This window comes from Bactrocera dorsalis, chromosome 2, assembly GCF_023373825.1.
Source record: "Bactrocera dorsalis isolate Fly_Bdor chromosome 2, ASM2337382v1, whole genome shotgun sequence".
NCBI lineage: Eukaryota > Metazoa > Arthropoda > Insecta > Diptera > Tephritidae > Bactrocera > Bactrocera dorsalis.
Window position 1 is genome coordinate 2,745,489 of NC_064304.1, and position 22,064 is coordinate 2,767,552.

Here is a 22,064-nt window from a genome sequence, read left to right on the forward strand (position 1 = left end):
CCCTGTCCAGGCTGTAATAAATTACAATTTTGGGAGTTTGTCCTTATAGGAATTTTGATATACTATATATAGATAATATCCTGATATCTAAATTGATATATTGGATATACATATGTAGATCTTGAATATGTATGTCGATACATATTTTATATATTCTTGACTTATAGGCCGCTCTTTTTTTAAGAAATCTAGTTATAAGTATTTTTGTCAAATGGTCTACACATTTTTACGATCTTATTTTAACGAAATTGTTTATCAGTAAAAATGTCAAACTGAAAGCCGAAAACCCTACTTCAACTCCTTGATCTACAGACGAATCGGTTACCTGAAATTAATAGTCTTTTGAAGTTCAGGAAATTAATAAATGAACACACCCATAAAGTATGCATAATATTAATAATTAATTTCTTATTTTTTATATTTTATATTTTAGAAATATTATCTATAATCTCTAGTCTTTTAATGAATGTTTGTGTCACTCAGCGCAATTCACGACACAAAATCGAAAATTCATCAGCAGCTTAATTTTTTTGCTTTTGTTTTCCCTGATGTTTCTTTTTCGGCGCTTCCAGTGCTAGTTTTCTGTGGTGACTCTCTTCTGTTGAGTCGGCAGTTATTGCCAGAGGTGAAGTTTCTCCCTCAATATCTTTATCAATAGTTAATTTGGTAACTTTTTCTAATTCCTTGATTGTCTGCATATATAACTTCTTCGCCAAAGCTATATCCCGGCCATGCAGTGACGATTGTGCTATCTCGCAATCGCTGAAACAACAAAAGAAACATTAAATTAAAGATTAAAGAAATGTACTTGTTTGCAAGCTAAGACGAAACAGAGTATGTGAGGGCTTCTTGTAACTCAAGTTGGGATAATAAAATATACATTGCACCTGCAGTGCGCATTTTTATGTGAGTGTAGGAATATGGAGTGAACCACCGGCTTTCAAGTGCAGTAGTTGGTCGAAGGTTCTCAACCTCAGCCGAAAAGCTTAAAATTTTCGGCGATGTTTTTAGAAGCATTCTACACCAGCTGGAGTTGTTAAAATGGCCGTCGGCTACTGTAATTATTTTAATATTTAACCAAATAGTGTGTCCACAGCACTCCTAAAAGTTTTGCTGGCAAATGCAGTCAATAGCTTAAAAAGAAAACTTAAAATTTGGTGATTTTATGGCCTTCTGCTGCAGGTGCACGTATCCTGAACTCAAAGTATCGCAATATGCTGAGCTGAGTTGGCGAGGGTGGTGTGCACATGGGCAGGTGACTAATACTTACTTGAAATACTCGCCGCTTACGTTCTTGAGCTTCGGATCGGTGGCTAGACGTATGGCGCATTGTGCCCCCTCAAATGGATTCTTCATGAACAGCCACATCCACGGGAAGGTCATCAATTTTACACTAATGGCGGACATTAGTGGCGAACTGAAACGAAACCAGAAGAAATGAAATGAATGAACCAAAAAGAAGCAAAAGCACAAAGAAATGAAAATGGCGAGATTATACGTATGCTTTTTGTAGTTGCTTCGTGGACTTTGTTGAAATGTACATTTAAGCACGCCGATATACCTAAGCAGGCGCTTGGCACGTGTGAAATTTACTGCCATTCGAAAACGACAATACACTCGCTCAAGTTGCTTTAAAGTTCATTACGCTTATGAGTGTGAGTGTGTGCGAATGAGTGAGTACCTACTGCATTAGACTTTGCACTGAACTTGGCCTAATTAAATTCTAGTTTTTGAAGAAAATCAAGTAGAGGTAATAACTTAAGTGTTTATCTTTGAAATTTCCGTGGGGCTTTTCACAATCACGCTTCACAAATATTCAGCCAACTTTGTAGACGGCGTAAAAATAAATCTTTGCACTCAAGCTGGCACTAATAAATCAGTTCAAATAATCTAAGAGCAATATTAAGAGATTGAAAAAAGCGATTGAAAAATTACTTCTCGTGAAAGGACGAATGTTAGTTTAATAAGAATTTGCGCAGCCAAATGATTTTCCAATGTTAACTGGAAATAAAATTTCAAATCATTTCTAGAAACGTTATATTATCGACTAGCTGACCAATGACCGCTAAATATTTCCTTTGATTTCTTTACTTCACTTCGTTCATATGTAATTTTAGTTATGATAAATTGGGGATATTAAGGATCAGTTGTATATTTTTCACTCTCTAACTGAACTCGAGAGTTCTTCTCTTTATATCTAGATACTAATTAAACATTTAGAAGCCAAACAAATCGCAGCAAAATGTCGCAACTACTAACTTAGAAAAGTAAACAATGCAACATAATGTCGAACATATATATTACGAGTTTGTACTTTTCGAAATACACAAATAATGTGGTAAAAAATACTGCGATTGCATAGCCTACTTTTGGCATTTTATGCGTGTACCAGTAAGGAGCTGAAACAAAAAAGGAGAAACCAAACAAACTAGGGCGACGAAAGGGAAACAGCCAAAAGTTGCAACACAAAGGCTATGAATAAATTAACTTGAGAAACATGCGGTCGAGGCTGAGGTGTGGCACAAGCAGATGGATCTGACCGGGGCAAAAGACGACAGGCCTAAACAGCTATGGTACATCAACTCGGACAATGGGAAAAACAGCAAGCGTTAAGCAAAACTACTTTTAAATGCAGGAAAAGGAATGGAAATGCTGCAGAGAAGCGTAATTAAATTTTAAACTGTGCAGAGTGAACTTTCGCCGGCTTACCGAACTTACAAATTCGGGCCTAAAATGACAACACAATAAATACATATATACGAGTATATAGATATACTATTTTAAGATCTAGTATCGTCGTCGAAAATAACTAGTTGTTTTCACAGCTGTAGAATTTTACATTCAATTTTCAAGAGCACGTAGTGGGAAACTGAAGAAATTGGAAGGATCCTTGTTGTATGTTTCAAAACATAAAATGTCATTCAAAGTCACTAATTTTAAAGCGCGCCAGACGTCAAGAATACATGAACACTATTTTTCTGAGATTTTCGCACGGATGAATATAGCAAGGGGATAGGTTATAAGTTTTTTTTAAGGTTAGTTTTTGTCGAAGCAGGGAACATTTTTTGCACATGTTCTCTTGATCGTTATAAGAATATTGTTTACTGATAAGTCTAATATTTAAACAGGTAAGAGGAATATTATTAAAAAGAGGAAGTCAGTCAGGGAAATTAGCTTATTTAAAGCGTTACATGGGTTTCGTCGGGTAAAAAACAGCCTTTTTTCAAAATTTGTTTTCTCATATAAAAATTATGATTTTTATTGTTACAAACATGTCGATAGAGACGTTTGATATGATCAAGCAGGCTTACCCAGATGTTGTTTTAGCAAGAAGTGGTGTGTTTCGAACTGGGAAGAAGTCACTGAAGAATCCAATCCAAATCCAAAGTAAAAACGATGTTCATTGTCTTTTTTGACATCAAACACATCGTCCACCATGAATATGTTCCTCCTGGACATACCGTTAATACCAAGTTTTACTTGGAAGTCCTCAAGAGACTCAAACGAAGGGTCAATTGGGTTCGACAAGCCATCGCAGCCGATTGAAGGCATCGCCCCGGCTCACGCCACCTTTCTTGTGAACAGCAACCTAATCAAGGCTGGCATCCCAATGTTTCCGCAGCACCAATGTGTCCCCCCAAACTTTTCCTTGCCAAAAAAGCCGCTGAAATACAAGCATTTTGGGACGAAAGAGGGGATCCAAGTATCATGCACCACGGCTCTCAAGGATATTTCGGAGAATTCCTTCCGTGACGCCTTCCACGCACGGAAATCGCGCTGGCCGCGTTACATCGATGCAGAAGGAGCATATTTTGAAAGTTTTTGAAGAGTTTAACGATTGGTTCAATAAATTTTTTTAAATCGACTCAGTCCTATTACTTTCCGAACAAACCTAGTATTAACAAAAAAATGTCGTGAAATTTCGTGAATTTTTTTTTCAAATAGTTGCAATTGAAAAAAATCCTTCGTTCAAGTCTATAAGAATTGTATCTCAAAGATCTGTGTAAAATTTCATGAAGATCGGTTTAGTAGTTCTCGAGAAATCTTGCCAACCGACTTCAAAAACACAGTTTCGAGAAAAATGCGTTTAAGGACGGCGGACTTACCCTAGCTAGCCTCGAGCGCACAAGTTGTCAAGGCAATATCTCCTAAACTTTTACTCGTATAAACTTGAATTTAGGACAATATTCTAAAGGAGTTGTAGAATAATAATAAGACAATAAAAAAGTCGATTTTTTAAACCTGTAAACCCACCTTAAGACCCTCTTCATAAATACTGCGTACAGCAAAACTGAGACCAATTTATTTAAGCGAGCAACACTCAAAAAATAATACAAAAATGTTCTTATTATTATTTTTAGTTTTGAAAGTTTACATTTAATGGAACTGTCTTACAAATTTTGTTTATACATTTCTTTTATATTCTGAGGAGTTGATTATGCAATTTCCAAATAGAATTTCCTGTAGCAAAACTAACTCGAAAGCGGGCAGAAAATGTGCTTTGTCAACATATTGCATATAAATATTTATAACAATGTAGCGAAAAGTTCTGTAACTCCATGACCTACGGTTAAACACATTTAAATTTACTTCATAGGACAGAAGTGAGTGACAATAAGCAAAGCAAGCTCGGCTCTACGCAAACCCACAACCGCACAGCACAGCAGACAGCAGACAACGCCATCGTCCCGTAAATGTAATGCCGCAGAATGCCTCAACATACCGCATACCACACGCCACACGCCACATGCCCGACATCCCTATTACTTGCAACAGCTGCTGTTGTCACTGCTGTTATTGTTGTCATTAGGACATGCGAGCATTGGCTTCAAAACACACACATAAAGACAGCCACAGATGCTTAGGCGCGGCTAGAGGCAAATCTAAGGAGCTTCACTCATCCCCTCCAATCGCACTGAAAGCATTCACTTCGCCACACAGCTGCGCAAGAACCACGCGAGGGTTCACCGACATTTCCACCATCCGCAAAATGTATAAATAAATAATTAATACGTTTATCTCTTTTTCATTTGCGCTTTTCCGTGACTGTCATTTCAGCCGCTTTGTCTTGCATAAATACCCGCTCGGCAAACATGCGGCCACACACGAGCGGACGAAACCCTTCGAGCAGCCGAGAGACCTGCTGCTTCCGCTCTTTTGTGGCACGCGTTATGAGCTGGTTGTTATTGCTGTTGTTTTTGTTTTCATTTTTCTACTAATAATAATCACCATAAAAAGCGCTAAGCTTTACAAATGTCGCCACTTTCCTTTCAATCTTAACCGCCTACCCCAAGCTCGCCCTCATAGCCCCCACTTGCCCGGTTTCTGTCACTCGCCTATTCATTACACGAGTGTTGCAGCTGTTGGCTTTTTATAATTTCATGTTTGTTGTTGTTGTCGTTTTTGTTTTTGTGATTGGTGTTGGGGCTAAGTAAAGTTCACGTAACTCAAGCGTGATGGCAGCTGCTGTCGCTTTATGCGCCAATGCGGTTGTGTATGTGGCTGCCTGCCTCCGCATTACACCCGCTAATAAAATACTCCAAGCAACAACATAGACGCATCCTGCAACAAGGAGGAAGGCATGCTTTCTAAGTTTGCGAAAACAAAGAGGATAATGAATGGATATATAGTATATATTCTGTGTTTGCAGGCACCCAATAAGATCAGAGAAGATGTAAGTCAACAAGACTGGGACAAAAGTGCTGCGACAGTATGGATTGGAGACTTCAAACACACATCTACATATGCAGCTATGTAAACACAGCAGGATAAAGCTCGATGTGCTAATGCTCTTCGTTTACTGCATACATAAGTAGTTCCGGCTATGAATATCGTTGAATTGTCTATGTTTAATATGAGAAACCACTTAAGATCTGTGGGATTGTGAGATGTGGAAGAGAAGTTTATGCGGAAATAACTTTTAGAAAATATGCTGGAGGTCTGTTTTCAATATTTAAACGCATTTAATAAATTAGTCTGCAATTTTTGTGGAACTCGGCGCACACATATTCTTTTTCGAGTAACGAACTGAACTGAGTAATGTTTATCTAAAGCTTGACCGAAACCACAAAGCACATTTTGACACTATTGTTGATTATGTTTGTAACGAATTAGTTGACTCAACTAACGGTTTGGGATATCAATGGAATTCTTTAATCCTGTGAAAGTACATTCGATGTCTTTATGTATGGAACTCGATTTCTTTGCCACCACGGGCACGGTTGCAGAAGTCCAGACGCTGAACCCAATTTTCTACAGTTTCTAAGCATAAATCGGCCGATCCTGCTGCAATTTCACGTTCGATATTCGTACAAAGTTCATCAATCGTCTTTGGCTTGTTGGCATAGACTATGGACTTAACGTAGTCCCATAGGAAATAGTCTAACTCTTACTGGATGAGATTCTGTACTATTTCATATTCATAAATCAATAAATACTAGAGAAAATTATTGATTTCCTTCTGAAATTTTCACTTCGAATCGGTTTATTAACACCTTTTACAATACTCACAGGTATTTTTCTCACTTACTTATTCATCTCTCCAGCTTAAAGCCGGTAGCCGCTGGCATCTTATATTCACAACAGATTCGTTACTTCAATAGTTGGTGGCGATGAAAGGCAGATGTTGTATCTTAATGCACATGTACTCATAAACACACACATATACATAATACATATATAAATGTAATCATACTGTAGGTTGGCAATCCAAACGGAAGCGCAGACGGCCTTCCATTTTACTTATGTGTTTATGCGCGTGTGTGCGTGCGTTGCTAGGCCTGTCATGCGTTGCAAATTGTAATGACGCATGTTAACACTTTTCGTATTTTTTCCATGCAACATGATAAATTGCTGCTTGTGACGAACGACACGCTCGAATTGCAAATTTTGACTGGCACTTAATCTTTTAGCGAGAATTTTTCGCCCAATTCCATAGAAATTTCTTCCTTTTTGGTATAACGAGATACAATTTCCGAAAACATTTATGCTAATAGCGATATGCAGGTAAATATATTGCGATTAAAATGAATCTCTCAGAACTATGTTCCACAAAGGTGCCTTGTGTTCTTTGAATTAACTTGGAAGGCCGTTTTGTGAAGGCATCGTCTGAAACCGTTGGCGGTTGAGATCTTCAGATGCTTTGTACCGTGGTGAAAAAATAAGTTTTAAACAGCCAAGTAAGCTGTAGAGGAGTCATTGGCAAAAGGTGGGGCCTCTCATCGAAAGCGATCCTTGGGCTCTGTGCCAGAAAGACTTGCGAAGAAACTCGAAAGTGTTCAACAGGCGGCGCTCATCAGCATGTGTGCTACACTAAGATCCAGTCTGGCAATTAACGCACTCTTGCACATGGTGACCATAGACATCGTCGCAAGGTGTATGGCTGCGAAAGTTGCTATCAGACTCAGAGAATCTGAGATCTTAACACTCGGTTATCCTCACACACATTGACTTTATACCGGATCACTTGGATTATGGAGTGACCAAGCCGAACACTCTGGAGACTCCTTCTCTGACGAGAGAGCTGTGGGTGGGAAGAACCCGTTGGAGAAGAGGAGTTTCTTTGTGGATAGGTCAAAGCTTGGATGGAAAGGTTGGTGGAAGGGCTAACGGTCAAGAGCTCTCTTTAAACTCCAGCTTTAGACTTCTTGACTATTGCCGAGGTTGCAGCCATTAAGGTAGCACTCCGGAGTGCAGTCTCCTTCAGAGGAGTAATCATTCACTCAGATAGCAAAGCGGCGATAGCTTGAATTCATTAACAGTCCATTCAGGTCTGGTCAAAGAGTGCCTAACCTCGCTATCAATAGCATCGAGTGTCTTTGTGATAAGACTAGTATGGGTGCCAGGCCATGCCGGAATCGCAGGAAATTCGTACAGTAGATGAGTTAAAAGGAAGGCACGCTAGATCCGTTATAGGTAGAATGGGAGCGGGTCGCTGCTCTCGTATTCTCCTGTGTTATACTACTAGATATCTAGGCTTTGCGGAAGCTTGGCACAGGGCCACCATCGGTACCTGCTCTGTCGCAAAAGCCGTTTTGCCTAAGATCGATCGCAAGAGATTTAGTCATTACTTTGCCTTCAATAAGGTTAGCCTCTTCCTAGTTGTCGAGCTTTTAACAGGTCATTGCCCTATTGGCGTCCATGCTGTAAGGTTGGGAATCTTACCAGACACCAACTGCAGAAGCTGTATGGAAGAAGATGGGTTGGAAACAACTCAACACTTCTTGACTGTTCCGCGTTTGGGAGATCAAGACTTAAACAGTTTGGAGCCCATAACATCAGACATCTCATAGAACTGGCGATAGCGGTCTCTGCAAATTTGTATAACGTTTTAAAAACACAACAATAAGTTTTGGAGAGAGTGTTATATTTGTTAAGCAAGCCTGGTTTGAAACATATGCGAGCAAAATATGTGATAATAAATTATTTTAAAATATCGTTTATTTGCAATAATAAATTTTAGCTTTATTTGGTTGCAAATCCTCATTGCTTTCCACTATATTATTATTTATTTTCAATTCAATAAATATTTTAGAACTAAAAATCTCGCTCATAAAAAGAGCGCTTAGGAAACGCGTTAAGTTATGGGTTGTTTGTCGAGTATTTGCCTGCTGTAATGACAGGCATATGTATGTATGCAACGGAATCTCTGTGTGCCAACAAGCTTTCTTATGTATGTGTGTGTAAGCGCAAATCCAAAGCGGATGCTCGTAAATTTTATTTTATACGCCTTGCCACTTTAAAATGTTCAATGAGTTTTCGAAGCATTTTATTGCATTCATATTTCAACTTCGCACACCCAAAACGTTAACACGGAATGATGAAATATTCACAAGCATCTGGTTGGCAGCACATTTGTTTGCTCGAAAAAAAAAAAAATATTTTTTGTATTTAAAAATATTTGCTTTATTTAATTGTAAAAACTTGATATTCTTATGAAAGTAATAAAGAACGCCTGGCAAAATAATGTATTATTAAGTAGCATTAACTTCGACTGCCAAAATTCGAGTTCGAATTTCCTTTCATGAACCAAATGGTTGCTGATAAAGTGATGGTGACACACAGCTTTGCTTTCGAAAACGCCGCGCTCCTAACCAGCTTTAGCAATAAAAACAGCGACTGTCTCCTATGAGCAACAGCAACGGTGCTTACACGCGGTATACAAAAATAACACATGTGGCCCCATCGCACACGCACACAGACACACACACATGGCACGTAAGAACTCACGTAGCAAATGCGAATTTTCGGCGCTTTGCTCGGAATTTTAATTACTACGACGCGTGCAGTTGCTGTGATCGAAATCGCGCACACTTTGTCGGAATGGCACAATAAGCAGCTCGTTGACGTACCGACAACACCACCGTAAGCATGCACCGCCAACTGCAGCGACTGCGACGGAAGCGCCGAAAGCAATTTGCCGTTGCCTTGCTTGGCGCCCTAAGCTGTGCTACAACCTCAGCAGGCACCCGCATGTGTCGGCACCGTCCACTGGTTGGTGTGTTAGTCGATTGATGTGTGTATGTGTGCGTAAGGAAATGTTAAGAGCTTTGCTTGACGCAAATTGTTTACCACCCCGAAACTCGCGCCTTGAGCTTTCCGCCAGTTGACAAGTTGCGCCCCTCGCGTTGTCTTTGGGGTTCCTGTTTTGGCAAAGAGATTTATGCGCTGTCGGTTGTTTAATAAATATTCAGTTGACGGCGCAGCAACAGCGAATTGCCAAGGCATCAACAGCAAAAGCAACAAGAAGCGTTAGAATGCATCCTTAGTAAAAGATGCTCTTTGAAAGGTTCAGGCGCACAGGCAATTAAGTGCAAATGCTCAGCTCATGCAAGCACACATTCACACTAAGCATGCACGCACAGACACGCACTCACACACATGCACTCCAACCTTACTTGCTCCTTTATTTAAGATACAATTGTTAATCCTTTTTGCTGTTTTGCACACAATTTATGATTTTCACTGGCAAGGCGTGCCCCGCTTTGGGCTGCTTGGCTGCTTTTGGCGTTCATTTGGAATTTACATAAAATCAAGAGATTGAAGTGCAAACTCATTGGGGTGTGAGAAATTGACTCGACAGTGTATGCGGAATGCCATTAAGGCATTGCAAGCAAAGTATATATGCATATGTGTTTGCAATTTCATGGCTTAATTATTTTTGCATGGCACAAGGATTAGTAATTGTTTGCAAAAACTAAACTTTTTGTTGATATCTAATGGTTTTCAAAGTAGACTTTCGGTTAAATAGAGATCCTGGGAGGAATCTTATAGAACTTTGAATTCTATTTATAAGAACACAATGAGTTACAAAATATCTGGAGATTCTGCTTCTATAACCAACTAAATGGATAACAAAGGGATACTCATAGAATGAAATTTTCAACAGGCATTTCCTTTAGAAATAACATACTTTAATTTTGAATTAAAATTTTAAATATTTTTTTGAGTAACAACTTTCAAAAGTGGAGCCGTAGGCATGAGGGAAGGACTTGCTATAGGAAAAGGGCCGTGAATTTTTGATGGATGGATCAAAACTTGCAAGCAAGGTATGTGTTCCATTGGAATCTTGTGGTTACCTACTGTCCTGTTGAGTGTCAGACTAGCTCAGAAAGCAATGAACAACTACGCGCAGCTGTGCAGTCGTAAGGTTCTTCTGACCCAGGGTAAACCGTAACAGGTCTAGGAAGCTCTTCGCTTTCATCAAAGTCCATCTTTCAAAGATTGTAGGAGTTTTAGCTGGACACTGTCTGATCAAGGTTGATGCAGTGGAATCTTACGGGACGTCAACAGTATAAGCTGTTTGGAAGAAGACAAAATAGAATCATTTCAATAATTCTTCCTGTCAGATCAAAGCAAAAGCACATGGGATGTCATACTTTTCGATATCCACATGCAAATTTGTGGTAGTTTTCGAATGTCTTTGTCGATAGCTCATATGCACCAACAATTGGTTTTGGATGGCTTCACAAATGATAGTACTTAACAGTGTAAGTGTGATTCCCCACCTCGCTGAGGGACCAGTGATCTAACCTAGAGTGTAGCCGTTCGGTTCAATCAGTCCATCAGTTTATCTTTAAAAGAGTTTTTTCGAGAAAGCACTTTCCCAGTTTGCTGATGTGATTACTCGCCCCCGATGAATCAATCATAAATCGAGTTTTGACAGGATAAAAACGGCTCTAACTTTAAGAAAAATTCATCTTTTTTTAACACTTTTGTCAATTTTTGATTTTTTTCAGCCGAATTGTATCACATTAAAATCACATTAACTCTCAAATTAATGTCAGTACTGAATTCCAAAGTTAATTTACTCTAATCAACAAATGTTATGATTGAATAGGGTGGGAAATTAAGCAGGAAAAGCTTCTATTGACTAACTAACTTAAGGGGTTACATGGGTTTACGGGTTTCAGATCTTCAAGTTGATCCGAGAAATAGTTTCGGAGATACAGCCCTGAGAGCTACTGCGCTCGAGATTAGTGCGCCGCCTTTGCACGCCTTTTTCTCGAGACTGTGGTTTTGAAGTCGTTTGGCAAGACTTCTCAAGAACTACTCAACCGATCTTCATGAAATTGCATTTCTTAACGACTTGGACGAAGAATAGCGTCCCAATGACCGATTTTAAAATATTTTTTTTCCACAAATTTCAGAATTTCTTTCCTAATAGTGTATGTTTGTAAAAAAATTTAATAAAACCCCTATATGGGCTGCTTTCAGCATGGAATCATGCCACATATCAAAAATTTCCTTGTATTTAGGTATTAATCTTAACTAGAATACTGCCCTATCATTTCATCAAATCGTTATCTATCTCTGCTATTTTTGTAGACAATGGGAAAAATTGGATTTCATGTTTTGATAAAATTCTGCTGATGAAAAAATACTGCTGATGCAAAGCAATGGCTTTTTGTAATTACGTTGGCTCAAGCATAATTAACGGTCAAGTAGTGGTTTGCTGAATTTCGCCTACAAGGGCACAAGAGGCAGGAGAGGCTAGAAAACATGCCGAAATTGCGGTTGGTGGCAGTAAATAGAAAGCCATAGTCACTTTCAGAGACTAGCTGCGACGAAAGCCTCTCTGGCTTGAATTTTTCTAGAAAACGTTTTATAAATAATTATAATTCCATGATGAATAATAAGCTTAATTCCTATTGTTAGCCAGATTGTGCAAACTTCCTTAGCGCTTAAACTTCTTACTTCGTTATTAATTAAATTGCTTAGTAAAAAAAAACATATTATTAAAGCTCCGCGCTAAAAAACAAAATCAATTAGCTTTTAGCAAAATAATAAAAAAAGAATAAAAATTATAATTAATTGGAGGCTCAACTTACTTGCGTAAATGGCCCGTGCTGCGCACAAGCCCAGGTGTGCAACAATTGACCGTCAGTGGAGTGCCTGTGAAAAGCGAAATAAAGCAAGTGAACAGCCACATAAACACAAAAGATGCAAAAAACAAGGCAGGCAAAGTGAAACGAAAATATGAAAAGCGCAAAAACGATTTAAACTCAATTAAAATCACTTTGGCAAAACGTGTTGAAGTTACCAGCAAGGGCAACAAACAACACGCCCCGCCGAAATAAAACAAGCAAACAAAGGCAATAAAGAACAGCAACAGCAACTGCCACAAAGAAGGAACAAGCGCCGGCAAGAGCTAAGCCAACAAGGTAGCCGACTATTCAAATAGGGTGGCGGCGCCAGCAACCCCCAACTACGCAAGAAATACAAAGGTTCGCGCTTGGCTGTTGTGGCGCACGGCTGTGCGGCATTTTGCCAAACTTTTGCCCAACCGTACATACACACATACGTGTTAATAAATGTGACGGGATAATGTTCTCGTGAACCTTTTTGCTTGTAATACCGTTGTGTGCGCGGCCCCACCCTCTATGTTGTAGTATGTGAGTGTACTTACCTTTCAATTGGCGCGCCAGCCAACGCGTTGCCAGCATGACGGCCAGCTTGGAGTGAGCGAAAGCGTCACGTGCATGGAACTTCACCGACCAAGTGCCCACATTGAGCGGATCGTCGAAATCGATTTTGGCCGCGGCATGGGCATGTGCCGTCACATTTATCACGCGCCCGCCGCTGGGCGAGCGTCGCAAGTGCGGTAGCAGCAGTTGTGTCAGCAGAAAGTGCGATAGATAGTTCACCTGCAGATGCTCCTCATAGCCGTCGACGGTACGCCCGCCTAGTGAGCCGAATATAATGCCCGCATTGTTTATCAACACATCGATGCGCTCGAATTCGCCGGTGATGCGTCGCGCAAACCGATGCACGCTTTCAAAGGAGCGCAAATCCAGATAGCGCGCCTCCACAAAGAACTCGCCCTCCGCATCAGCGCCGATACGCTGGCACGTTAGCTCGCGCTTAATAACCCTTGCCATGCGTTCCCCTGCGGCCATGTTGCGGCAGGCCAACACAATGCGGCCACCGCGCGCCGCCAGCGCTTTAGCAGTCTCCAGGCCGACGCCGCTATTCGCGCCCGTCACAATAACTATTTGATCGCGTATTTGATTGTCGTTGGGGCAGCGTTGGCCGCTCATCAGTGTGCTGCAAAGAAGAGTTGCGTTTTATTGAAATTTGCGTTAGGTGTGTGGAAGAGAAAAGGGAAGAGGTATTTGCAATGTTGTGCAAATGTGGTGAATAGTTGGATCAACAGCGCTTTAATTCGGTCGATGTGTTGTTGCAATAACACGGTTGTGCGGTTTGCCGCTGGAGTGCATTCTCTCTGGCTGCCACGCCACGCGCCTCTGCGTCGCTATAAATTGCCTACATGCAGACACACATCCACACATGCGCACCGTTGCATGCACCAGTGGAGGTGGCACGGCGTGAAATCGCTAATTAATGAACAGTTTGAGCAAGCAACGTGACATTTAGACACATACACACACACGTCCGCATAGGCGTAATGGTGCCGCCTGCTCCGACCGCAGGCCTGCACACACGCACTGCAGTGCTGGCGTAAATGCAAGTTGCATGTCACATGTTGCGGCTTAGCAATTACATTGACATCCAGTCAGCCTTGTGTTTATTGTTTCAATTGTCCTTCGGTGTGTGCTTTCTTCTGTGGTGTTAAGCTCAATTAACCTTCAAAGCTATCAATTGGATTTTCTGCTCTCATCGTAATGCTGCATTGAATTGCTGAGTAATTCTGATTTATTTCACAAAAACACTGACATCTCGCAGTAATATATGTATATATTTAAATATAGATTTTAAACAGCTGCAAGGAACTTTGACTTCGATTGTGTGCAAAAGGTGGGTAAGGCGGTTTAAATTAAGCAAAGGACATCAAAAATTGTGAGAAGGTATTCCAAAAAACATTTTCAGGTCGTTATTTGAATAAATATATGTATCTCTATAAAAATAAGGAATCTTTTATTGATTACTAAATGTTTTTAGTATCTTTAAAATATTTATATTATTATAACGCGTCTAGCACAAACTTCTAATAAGTACTATTAGACCAAATTTTGGCATACTACTGTGAAAGATGAATTTTGTTATATTTTTAAAATCTTTATTTATTCTTGGAAATCCATTTCATCTCCTTCAAAGTAATACCCTCCCGCTGCAATACACTTATGCCAACGAATTTTCCAGTCATCAAAGCACTTGGAAAAATTCTCCATCGTTATGGCCATCAGAGCCATCTTCGATTCAGCTTTTATATTCTCGACTGTGTCAAAACGGTGTCCTCGGAGCGGTCTTTTGAGTTAGTGTGAGCCAGAGCTCACACTGCACCAAATCAGGCGAATACGGTGGTTGCGGAAGGATATTTGTTAAACTTTTTGGCAAAATGATCACTAATAACCTATGCAGTATGAGATGGTGCATTTTCGTGGTGCAAAACCAAGGGCCTTTGGCCCACAATTTTAGCCTCTTGAGGTAATTATCTTCACATAAACGGCGCATAACGCTCAAATAATATTCCTTCTTGCCATTTTGGCTCGGCGGAAGGAATTTACAATGCACCATGATAATCGAAGAAAACTGTCAACCTTGATTTTTGAGCGACTTTGACGTGGGTTTTTCGGTTTCGGCTCGCCTTTAGCACGATATTCGCTCGATTGATCGGTTGTTTCGGGATCGTAAGCGTAGATCCAAGTCTCATCTCCAACTATGATGCATTTTGATAGTCGGAAAGCATTGTTTCACAGATGTTAGCACGACGGTCTTTTTCGAAAATATAGAGTATTTTTGGAACCAGTCGAGATTTGACTCTTCTTCAAAATCGGCTGCATCGATCCGAATGATATGCCCAAACTATCAGCAGTGTCTATAATAGTTAATCGACGATTTCCAACCACCATTTCTTTGAATTGTTTGTAGTGATGTAATTTGTGGACTTATTCGCACCAGAATCGACAGTTTTGTTTATTTACTGCACCACTCACATGAAAGTGAGCCTCAACAGAGAAGATGATTTTATTAAAAAAATCCACTGTCGTTTTTAAGTTGTTTCAAGGTAGAATCAGCAAAGTCACAGCGTTTACAGTGGTCCAATGGCTTCAGTTCTTGAGTAAGAACAATTTGATATGATTGCAAACATAAAGCCTTTCTTAAAAACCGCCAGGTTGCGGCTTGAGATAGTCTCAATTCTTGAGAACGTCTGGGAGTCTACAAATTTGGACCTTCAGCATCACTTCCTCGAACGGCAGCAATGTTTTCATTACTTCGAGCGGTTCTTATTGGCGCTTGCACATTATGTAAATAAATTGTTAACATTTCCAAATATAATGGAAAAAGTAAATATCTTGACGTATTATAAATGCCCGAAATGACGTTTAGAAATCATATCATCCCTTTTACCGGAGAGAATCCCAATAATATCTTTTACGAAGCGAGTAAATTCTTTTTTACTAATGTCGTGGGACTCAAGTGCCTTTTTTCGCACAGAAACGAACGGATAGTAAAATTTTGAAAAGAGACCCGTAGGCAACAGTTGAAATAAAATAATCCTTTTTGAGAGAACGTTTGAAAGCGATAAAAAGGTACGACGATGCTCCGTTCGCACGATAGTAATTGGAATGGATCTGTATTTTATTTCCGGTCAAGGACTGTCTACTCGGCAGAATTCTGTCGCTTCAACAACAAGACGACGAAGCTCATTTAAAACCAACCGGGAGATTTTTAATTAGCTCATAAGCAGCTCATTTATCGAAACCGCCGCTATTGGATCCCTGTAGGATAGAACTGCCAAATTTTTCATTTGAAGAGATGTGCTATCGAAATTTGGTAAGGATGATTACCTAAGATATCACTACAATCTCCAAAATTATGGTTGAGAACTCAAGTCCTTGTATGAATAACTTTTTATTTTAACAAGGGATAGTCACGAAGCTTGACATATGTATATTATTATTCAAGGCCTCACTATAATCCCCGTAAACTGATCAAGAAAAATATGAATGGATTTATAATATGAGTGCAGTAGAAGTTAGATGTTTCTTGTTATTAAGAAATTTTGAATTATGGAAAAAATCGACAGCGGTTGGACTTATAAATGCTATGTTTATGCTTTTAGATATTTCGGAAGTGTCTGAAATTCGATGTTTTTGTAATAAATGCACTCTGAAATTAGCGGTTCAGGCTTTTGTATGTTCTCCCAGGACGTTGTACTGCTATCCACAGTTTTTTAACTTCACTTTCAACACCTTCGTTGAAAATATTTTACAAAGGTCACAGTCCGCTGAATACATACACATATGGCGAATGATTTACTATTTTCAAGGAAATTTGAGTGAGTTCGCGTAAATTTTTTGTGATATAAAAATGCACATAACTTCCAAGTTATTCAATTTATTCCACGCACACTGCACTCCCTCCTCCTCTTTCTCGAATTTCAGTGAAAAAATTGTGTGAATTTTGCATATGAACATTGTTGGAAGTCATCGATGCAATTATTTATTTTGAATAGCTGCGAAAACTGTGTGCGCTTGTGGCACGGCTTCGATTTCACACACTTACCGCACCATTATAATGGCACCGAACACAACCGCGGCGATGGCCGGCCACCAGGTTTTGAATGGGTCAGCATTTTCGAAGAGCGAGAACAGTTTATCCATTTTTGCTGCCGTGGCACTTTTGCCGCGTTGTCGCTTTCACGAGTGTACACGTCGCTGGTAGAGAGCTGTACAGCGAAAACAAAAACAAAACCAACAACTAAAATGCGTACACGTTTGAACGCGGCGTTATTGCGTTACTAAATCCTTGTGTTGCATAATACTCATTCCGTTTTATAGCACACTCGTGCGCCTGCTGGTAGGACGTGCCGCTGGCGACGCGCCCGCACGTATGTCGCACGCCCGCACGCACAAAAACGTAAAAATGCGCGGTTAATACCAGCGCTGGGTTTGACAGGATTGCGCCCGATAACGGCAGCGTACAATGAAATGTTATGAAATATTATTGTTTTATTGTTTTTGCTTTTGTTATGCGAATTGCTTTTCCGTTTTATTACTTGATCGATACGGTGCGCCTCGAATCACTCGCACGCAACGAATGCGAGCACAGAACTTCAGCCACCAACGCGCCACGCCGCCGATTACCCGGCTCTGAGCTTGTTAAATCGTGAGCTCCCCTCCTCTGCTGGTGACATTCCCTATCCGCGCGCATTTTGTGGTTGAATGAAATTTATGTGCGCGCTGACCACCGTCATCGCGCGCCATTCAGCTTGCCTAACCGCCACTAGTACAGTAAAATAGAAGGGGCAGTATGCCAGAAAAACTGCTGGAAAAGGGGTAAGGTGATTCTTAACTACGAAGCAATGTAGTTAAAGTGAAGCTACTGGCAATAAAGAGGTCAAATAATTGTTCACTTCCTAGGTTTCAAGTGTGTATTAAATTTTTTCATCTAATCAAGAGTGTAACACACTGTGCATTGACTTTAGTCGTTCGGAACTCCACTCCGGTTAGTAGCGCAAGTGATATTCAAATTTTACATCTACAATCACAACCAATCAATCCACATTTATGCATGTGCATTTCACTACTCTCCATGATTTTCCAATTTCTCGCCCGCATTACATTCTTTATTCGACAATTCACCACGCCAATCTGATTTTAAATTCACATTCCCAATACAACCTCAAAACCGAACTGCGCTACCAGCACCCCAAAGCGGTGGGTTAGCATGAGCGTGGCGGGAATGCAGCAGCCAAAGAGCTCAACTGGGGGAGCTTCTATGGACTGGTTTCACGCAATTGACATGGAGTAGTCAGTACAAGAAGGCAGAAACGAATGGCAATTGAATTTAAATGGAGTGCTCAGCAAAGCGACCGGCAAAAGCCAGTCGGGCAGACATGTGAACACCGGAACGCATAATGAAGGTGGCACGGGCTTGACTAGGCACTGCTACACGTAGCATCTATTGCCATGACACTCAATGCATTATTTCTGTTTAAGCTAGATTCAATGAGCATCCATTGCGCTGTTCTTCACTCACATGAGCTTTTGTGGTTACCCAGTGAACATTATTCTAAAATCGTTAACATAGACTTACAATCACGAACCTAATCAGATCAAGCTACGAGAGGAAACAGGGTTTTTTTTTTGTATTTCTATTTTCATTCTAAGGTTTGTTGATCTAGAAATATCATCCTTATCTTTTCGAAGGTTATACTATATTATTCTCTTGTTAAGCTTTTCGAGTTTAGCTTCCTTTAAACAGTTTTTTTTTGCTTAATGGTATGCAAACCAACTTGTATCTCTCTATATTCTTCAGTTCGGAAAAATGTTTTCAAAACTGGTATCCCTACATTTTTTTATATGAGTATAAGGCAATTTTACTTAACTGGGTGTTGCCGCATCTAAAACTATTGGTACAAACTAATGTTCAGACTTCGCAGAGCTGTCAACACATGACAAAGCAGCGAACTATCTTCCTCGCTTTTATGCATTTCGATTCGTTTCTCTGTGATTCCTGTGCGTTTCGCCAATCTCTTTTGCGTGTATTACATTATTACGAGTATTGAATATCCAACGCGTGATGCTGATATTGCCGCCACTGATACCTTTGGCTCTGCCTTTGTGAAGGGATTCCTTATGAAATGGCGCTGCAAATGGCGGTCCGAGTAATGGGATACATGTTATCACTTGAACACAAAGCTGTTGAAACAACAAAAACAGAAGAAAGAAAGAAATACAGATGCCTGTGAAACACAAACCAACGGGCTGAAGTCAATCATTTTTTTGTTGGTACAGTTATGATTTTTTATCGACTTCAGCCCTCGATTTTCGTTGGAGCAATGTTTTAATATGATTAAAATATATTTGATTTGTGGTGGCAACTCAGTTGTGTACTCGTATAAAACAAAGGGGCACATTCAATTTTTACATCCGGTCTGACAATTGACTTAGATCTGCATATAACGGCAGACAAAGCGTTTTCTAATGCTCTACGTATGTGTATGTATACATGTATATATTTCGTAGCTAGCGTGGCGCCCTTTGCTTGTGACTAAACATGTAATATATGCAGGCTGATGACTAAGTGTATAAATTGCCCGCATTTGAGAGAGATTTATATATGTATATACATATGTTAGCGCTTAAGTGATTAATGAGAATAAATTTATGGCCTATGAATATATCATTGACACAGTAAACTCCCACAAATAATACTTAGTAGTTCGATGCCTTAACTTTTATATATTTTGTAAATCTGATTACATTAAGGAAATTTATTTGTTATGGTATTCTCGGCCAGATTACTTTTTTCTTCCACTTTCAATTTGTCATTATGTTGATCTGCAAGTTTTGAAAAGTAAAGGTTTTAATTTTCCTCCGAGGGTTCATTAATTCTAGGATTACTTTTTTAAGGCTTTAGATTAATTTGCCTTGTAATGATTACAATGAAAGATGGAGTCATGTGTAGAAGTTCACGCAAGTGAGGAAAATTCTCTGAGCGTTGGGAGTGGCCAGAAATGATTCTCCTTCTACATATGGCTCAAGCAGTTCCCGACTTCTGGTTTATGAGCAAGTATACTCTGGGTAGTCAAAAACATCCGGTTGAAGGCGAGCTAAAGTGAAAAGCCGAAACATCCCTCCCCAGGGTTGTGCGCTGGGTTTGGAAGCCGCCACGTAAAAAACACGACCAATGAAAAGAAGAAAACAGTCTCGGATGAGATATCCGCCTTTGGATGACAACCACTGCAAACGTATTAAGGATTACGATTTAACGGCATGCACCTGAAATGCCTTTGATTGAGAAGGTGTCGCTGGCCAGCTGGTTGATGTCCTCGTAAGAGTAAAAGCTATTTTATGACTCTTTTTATTTTATTTTAACTAGATTTATGCAAATGTGCTTCAATCACTTCATAAGGTTATATACGCCATATGCTCGCATTTATTTCTACGTCGTCCTTCTGAAATATATTATTCCCATTGCTTCCAATCAAAACGAATAAATTAATAACCTAATCCACTGCAGCGCTTTGCTTATTATAATGTCAATTAAACTTTTCAGTAGATTTTAGCATATTCGGTAACTTTCTGATTATTTTGCATTAAGCGAAAAATTAATGGAAAAACTGCGCGAATCGAACAATATGAGTACACTAACAGCAAAAATTTCTTTACACATACATATCTGTATTTGCATAATTTAATACATAAGTAATTCCGAAATGTTAACAAAAACATCTCTTAAATTTATTGTAAACAAATTTCATTGCACTAATTTTCACAAAGTCTCCATGAAAATTTTGGAAATTATGACAACTCAATGTGTATAATAATGTTTTCGGACTTAATTTTTCATTTTTGTTTACGGGCACGTGCCATAAACAATTTCGAATATTTTTAATTAATTTTACTAATGGCAGCGAAAAACGCTTGCTTCTGCAATTTCAGCGCGTCAACAAGAACAATGTAATATGACAGCATTTTTGGCAGCAGAATACTGAAAAATAAACATTACAAAATCTATGTATGTGTACATGCATACGAATATACATGAGTATGCGTCTGCATAATTACAGGCACATTAGGGCTGCGCTTTTGACAAATTCGTAAATTGGTTATTAAAATTTCTGTTAAAGAAATTGCTTCAAATATATGGATAAAGGGAATGTTGAGGTCGTTGTTTGTAGGCTTTTACTGTGGGATTATAAAGATTGAAATAAATATCCACTGGAGCCTAAGTCAAATAGAACTTGTGGTTATTTAGAAACATTGAAGCTGAAAGTTTTAAAATAATGTATTTAGGAAATATAATTGGGTAGTCGAAAAAGTATTTTCGTATTTTGTCAATAGATGTCGTTGCAGTCACATATCTTCAGTGCTACCAATTACATTGTGTCATATCGTAAAGTGTTGGAAAGGTGAGATCTTAAGCCTCATATAACCAAAAAAATATTAAATTCGGGGAAATTGAAAAAAAAAGTTACAGCTGTTCAAAAATTAGTTAAAATAATAAAGAAATTCGCAATATTTTGAAATTTTTGTATAAAAAAGGGAAGAATGTCACGCAAGCCACCAATGAAATTTGTGAAGTTTACGGATACGATGCTGTATCAGTTCGTGTAGGACAACAATGGTTCGCTCGCTTCCGTTCAGGAAATTTCGATTTCTACTGATGAAAGTTGGTCCATCAAAAAAATAAATTAAAATTGGATTAAAAATACGAAACGATTTTTTCGACTACCCAAAATTATTAACGACTATTAAAAGTACATTAACTTAGCACAGATACATACCTTAACACATACTGAAAATACTTACTGCGACTATGTATATCAACCAACAACGCGACTTTTGGACTTATACTTACAGTGCAGTTCTCGTGCAACAATAAAAAATTAGCACAGCTTCATATTCTGCTTTGATTGTGTGATAACTCGCCAATACTCCGTTTGGTATGCCCTGCCTACGCACCCTAATGTGCACGCTATGCGCGTATGTTGCATCCAATGCGCTCGTATGCGCCGATGTACATCGCCAACGACAATTTAATTAACGAAAATTGTATTATTAAATTAAATCAACAACAACAACAACAAAATTTAATTTTCATTTTACCAATCACTATTTATTTGAATTAGTTCATTCATAGGCTAACTGTAA

At 39.3% G+C, this 22,064-nt stretch overlaps 1 protein-coding gene across 2 annotated transcripts; it reads right to left on the minus strand.

The window, feature by feature from the left end:
* Positions 1 to 404: 404 nt before the first annotated feature.
* Positions 405 to 18,385, minus strand: LOC105226783 (retinol dehydrogenase 13). Of its 2 annotated transcripts, none has more exons than XM_049447405.1 (5): positions 18,087 to 18,385; positions 12,908 to 13,545; positions 12,330 to 12,393; positions 1,271 to 1,417; positions 405 to 762 (listed from the first exon to the last, which is right to left on the minus strand). In XM_049447405.1, exons 2-5 carry the CDS (start codon positions 13,536 to 13,538, stop codon positions 522 to 524), a joined length of 1,083 nt encoding a protein of 360 aa, XP_049303362.1. In that variant the 5' UTR covers positions 13,539 to 13,545; positions 18,087 to 18,385; the 3' UTR covers positions 405 to 521. The 2 variants fall into 2 exon arrangements, with proteins under 2 accessions (XP_049303362.1, XP_049303361.1); XM_049447404.1 differs by lacking the exon at positions 18,087 to 18,385 and adding an exon at positions 16,969 to 18,042.
* Positions 18,386 to 22,064: the final 3,679 nt, after the last annotated feature.

Bases quoted from the DNA above. Each gene is read 5' to 3' on its own strand.
- LOC105226783 (XM_049447404.1), bottom strand. From the start codon at position 17,066: ATGGATAAACTGTTCTCGCTCTTCGAAAATGCTGACCCATTCAAAACC. The intron at 13,546-16,968 runs GTAAGTGTGTGA...TCTTCTTTGCAG, and splicing joins GGTGCCATTATAATGGTGCG to CACACTGATGAGCGGCCAAC. The intron at 12,394-12,907 runs GTAAGTACACTC...CGCTTTTCACAG, and splicing joins GCTGGCGCGCCAATTGAAAG to GCACTCCACTGACGGTCAAT.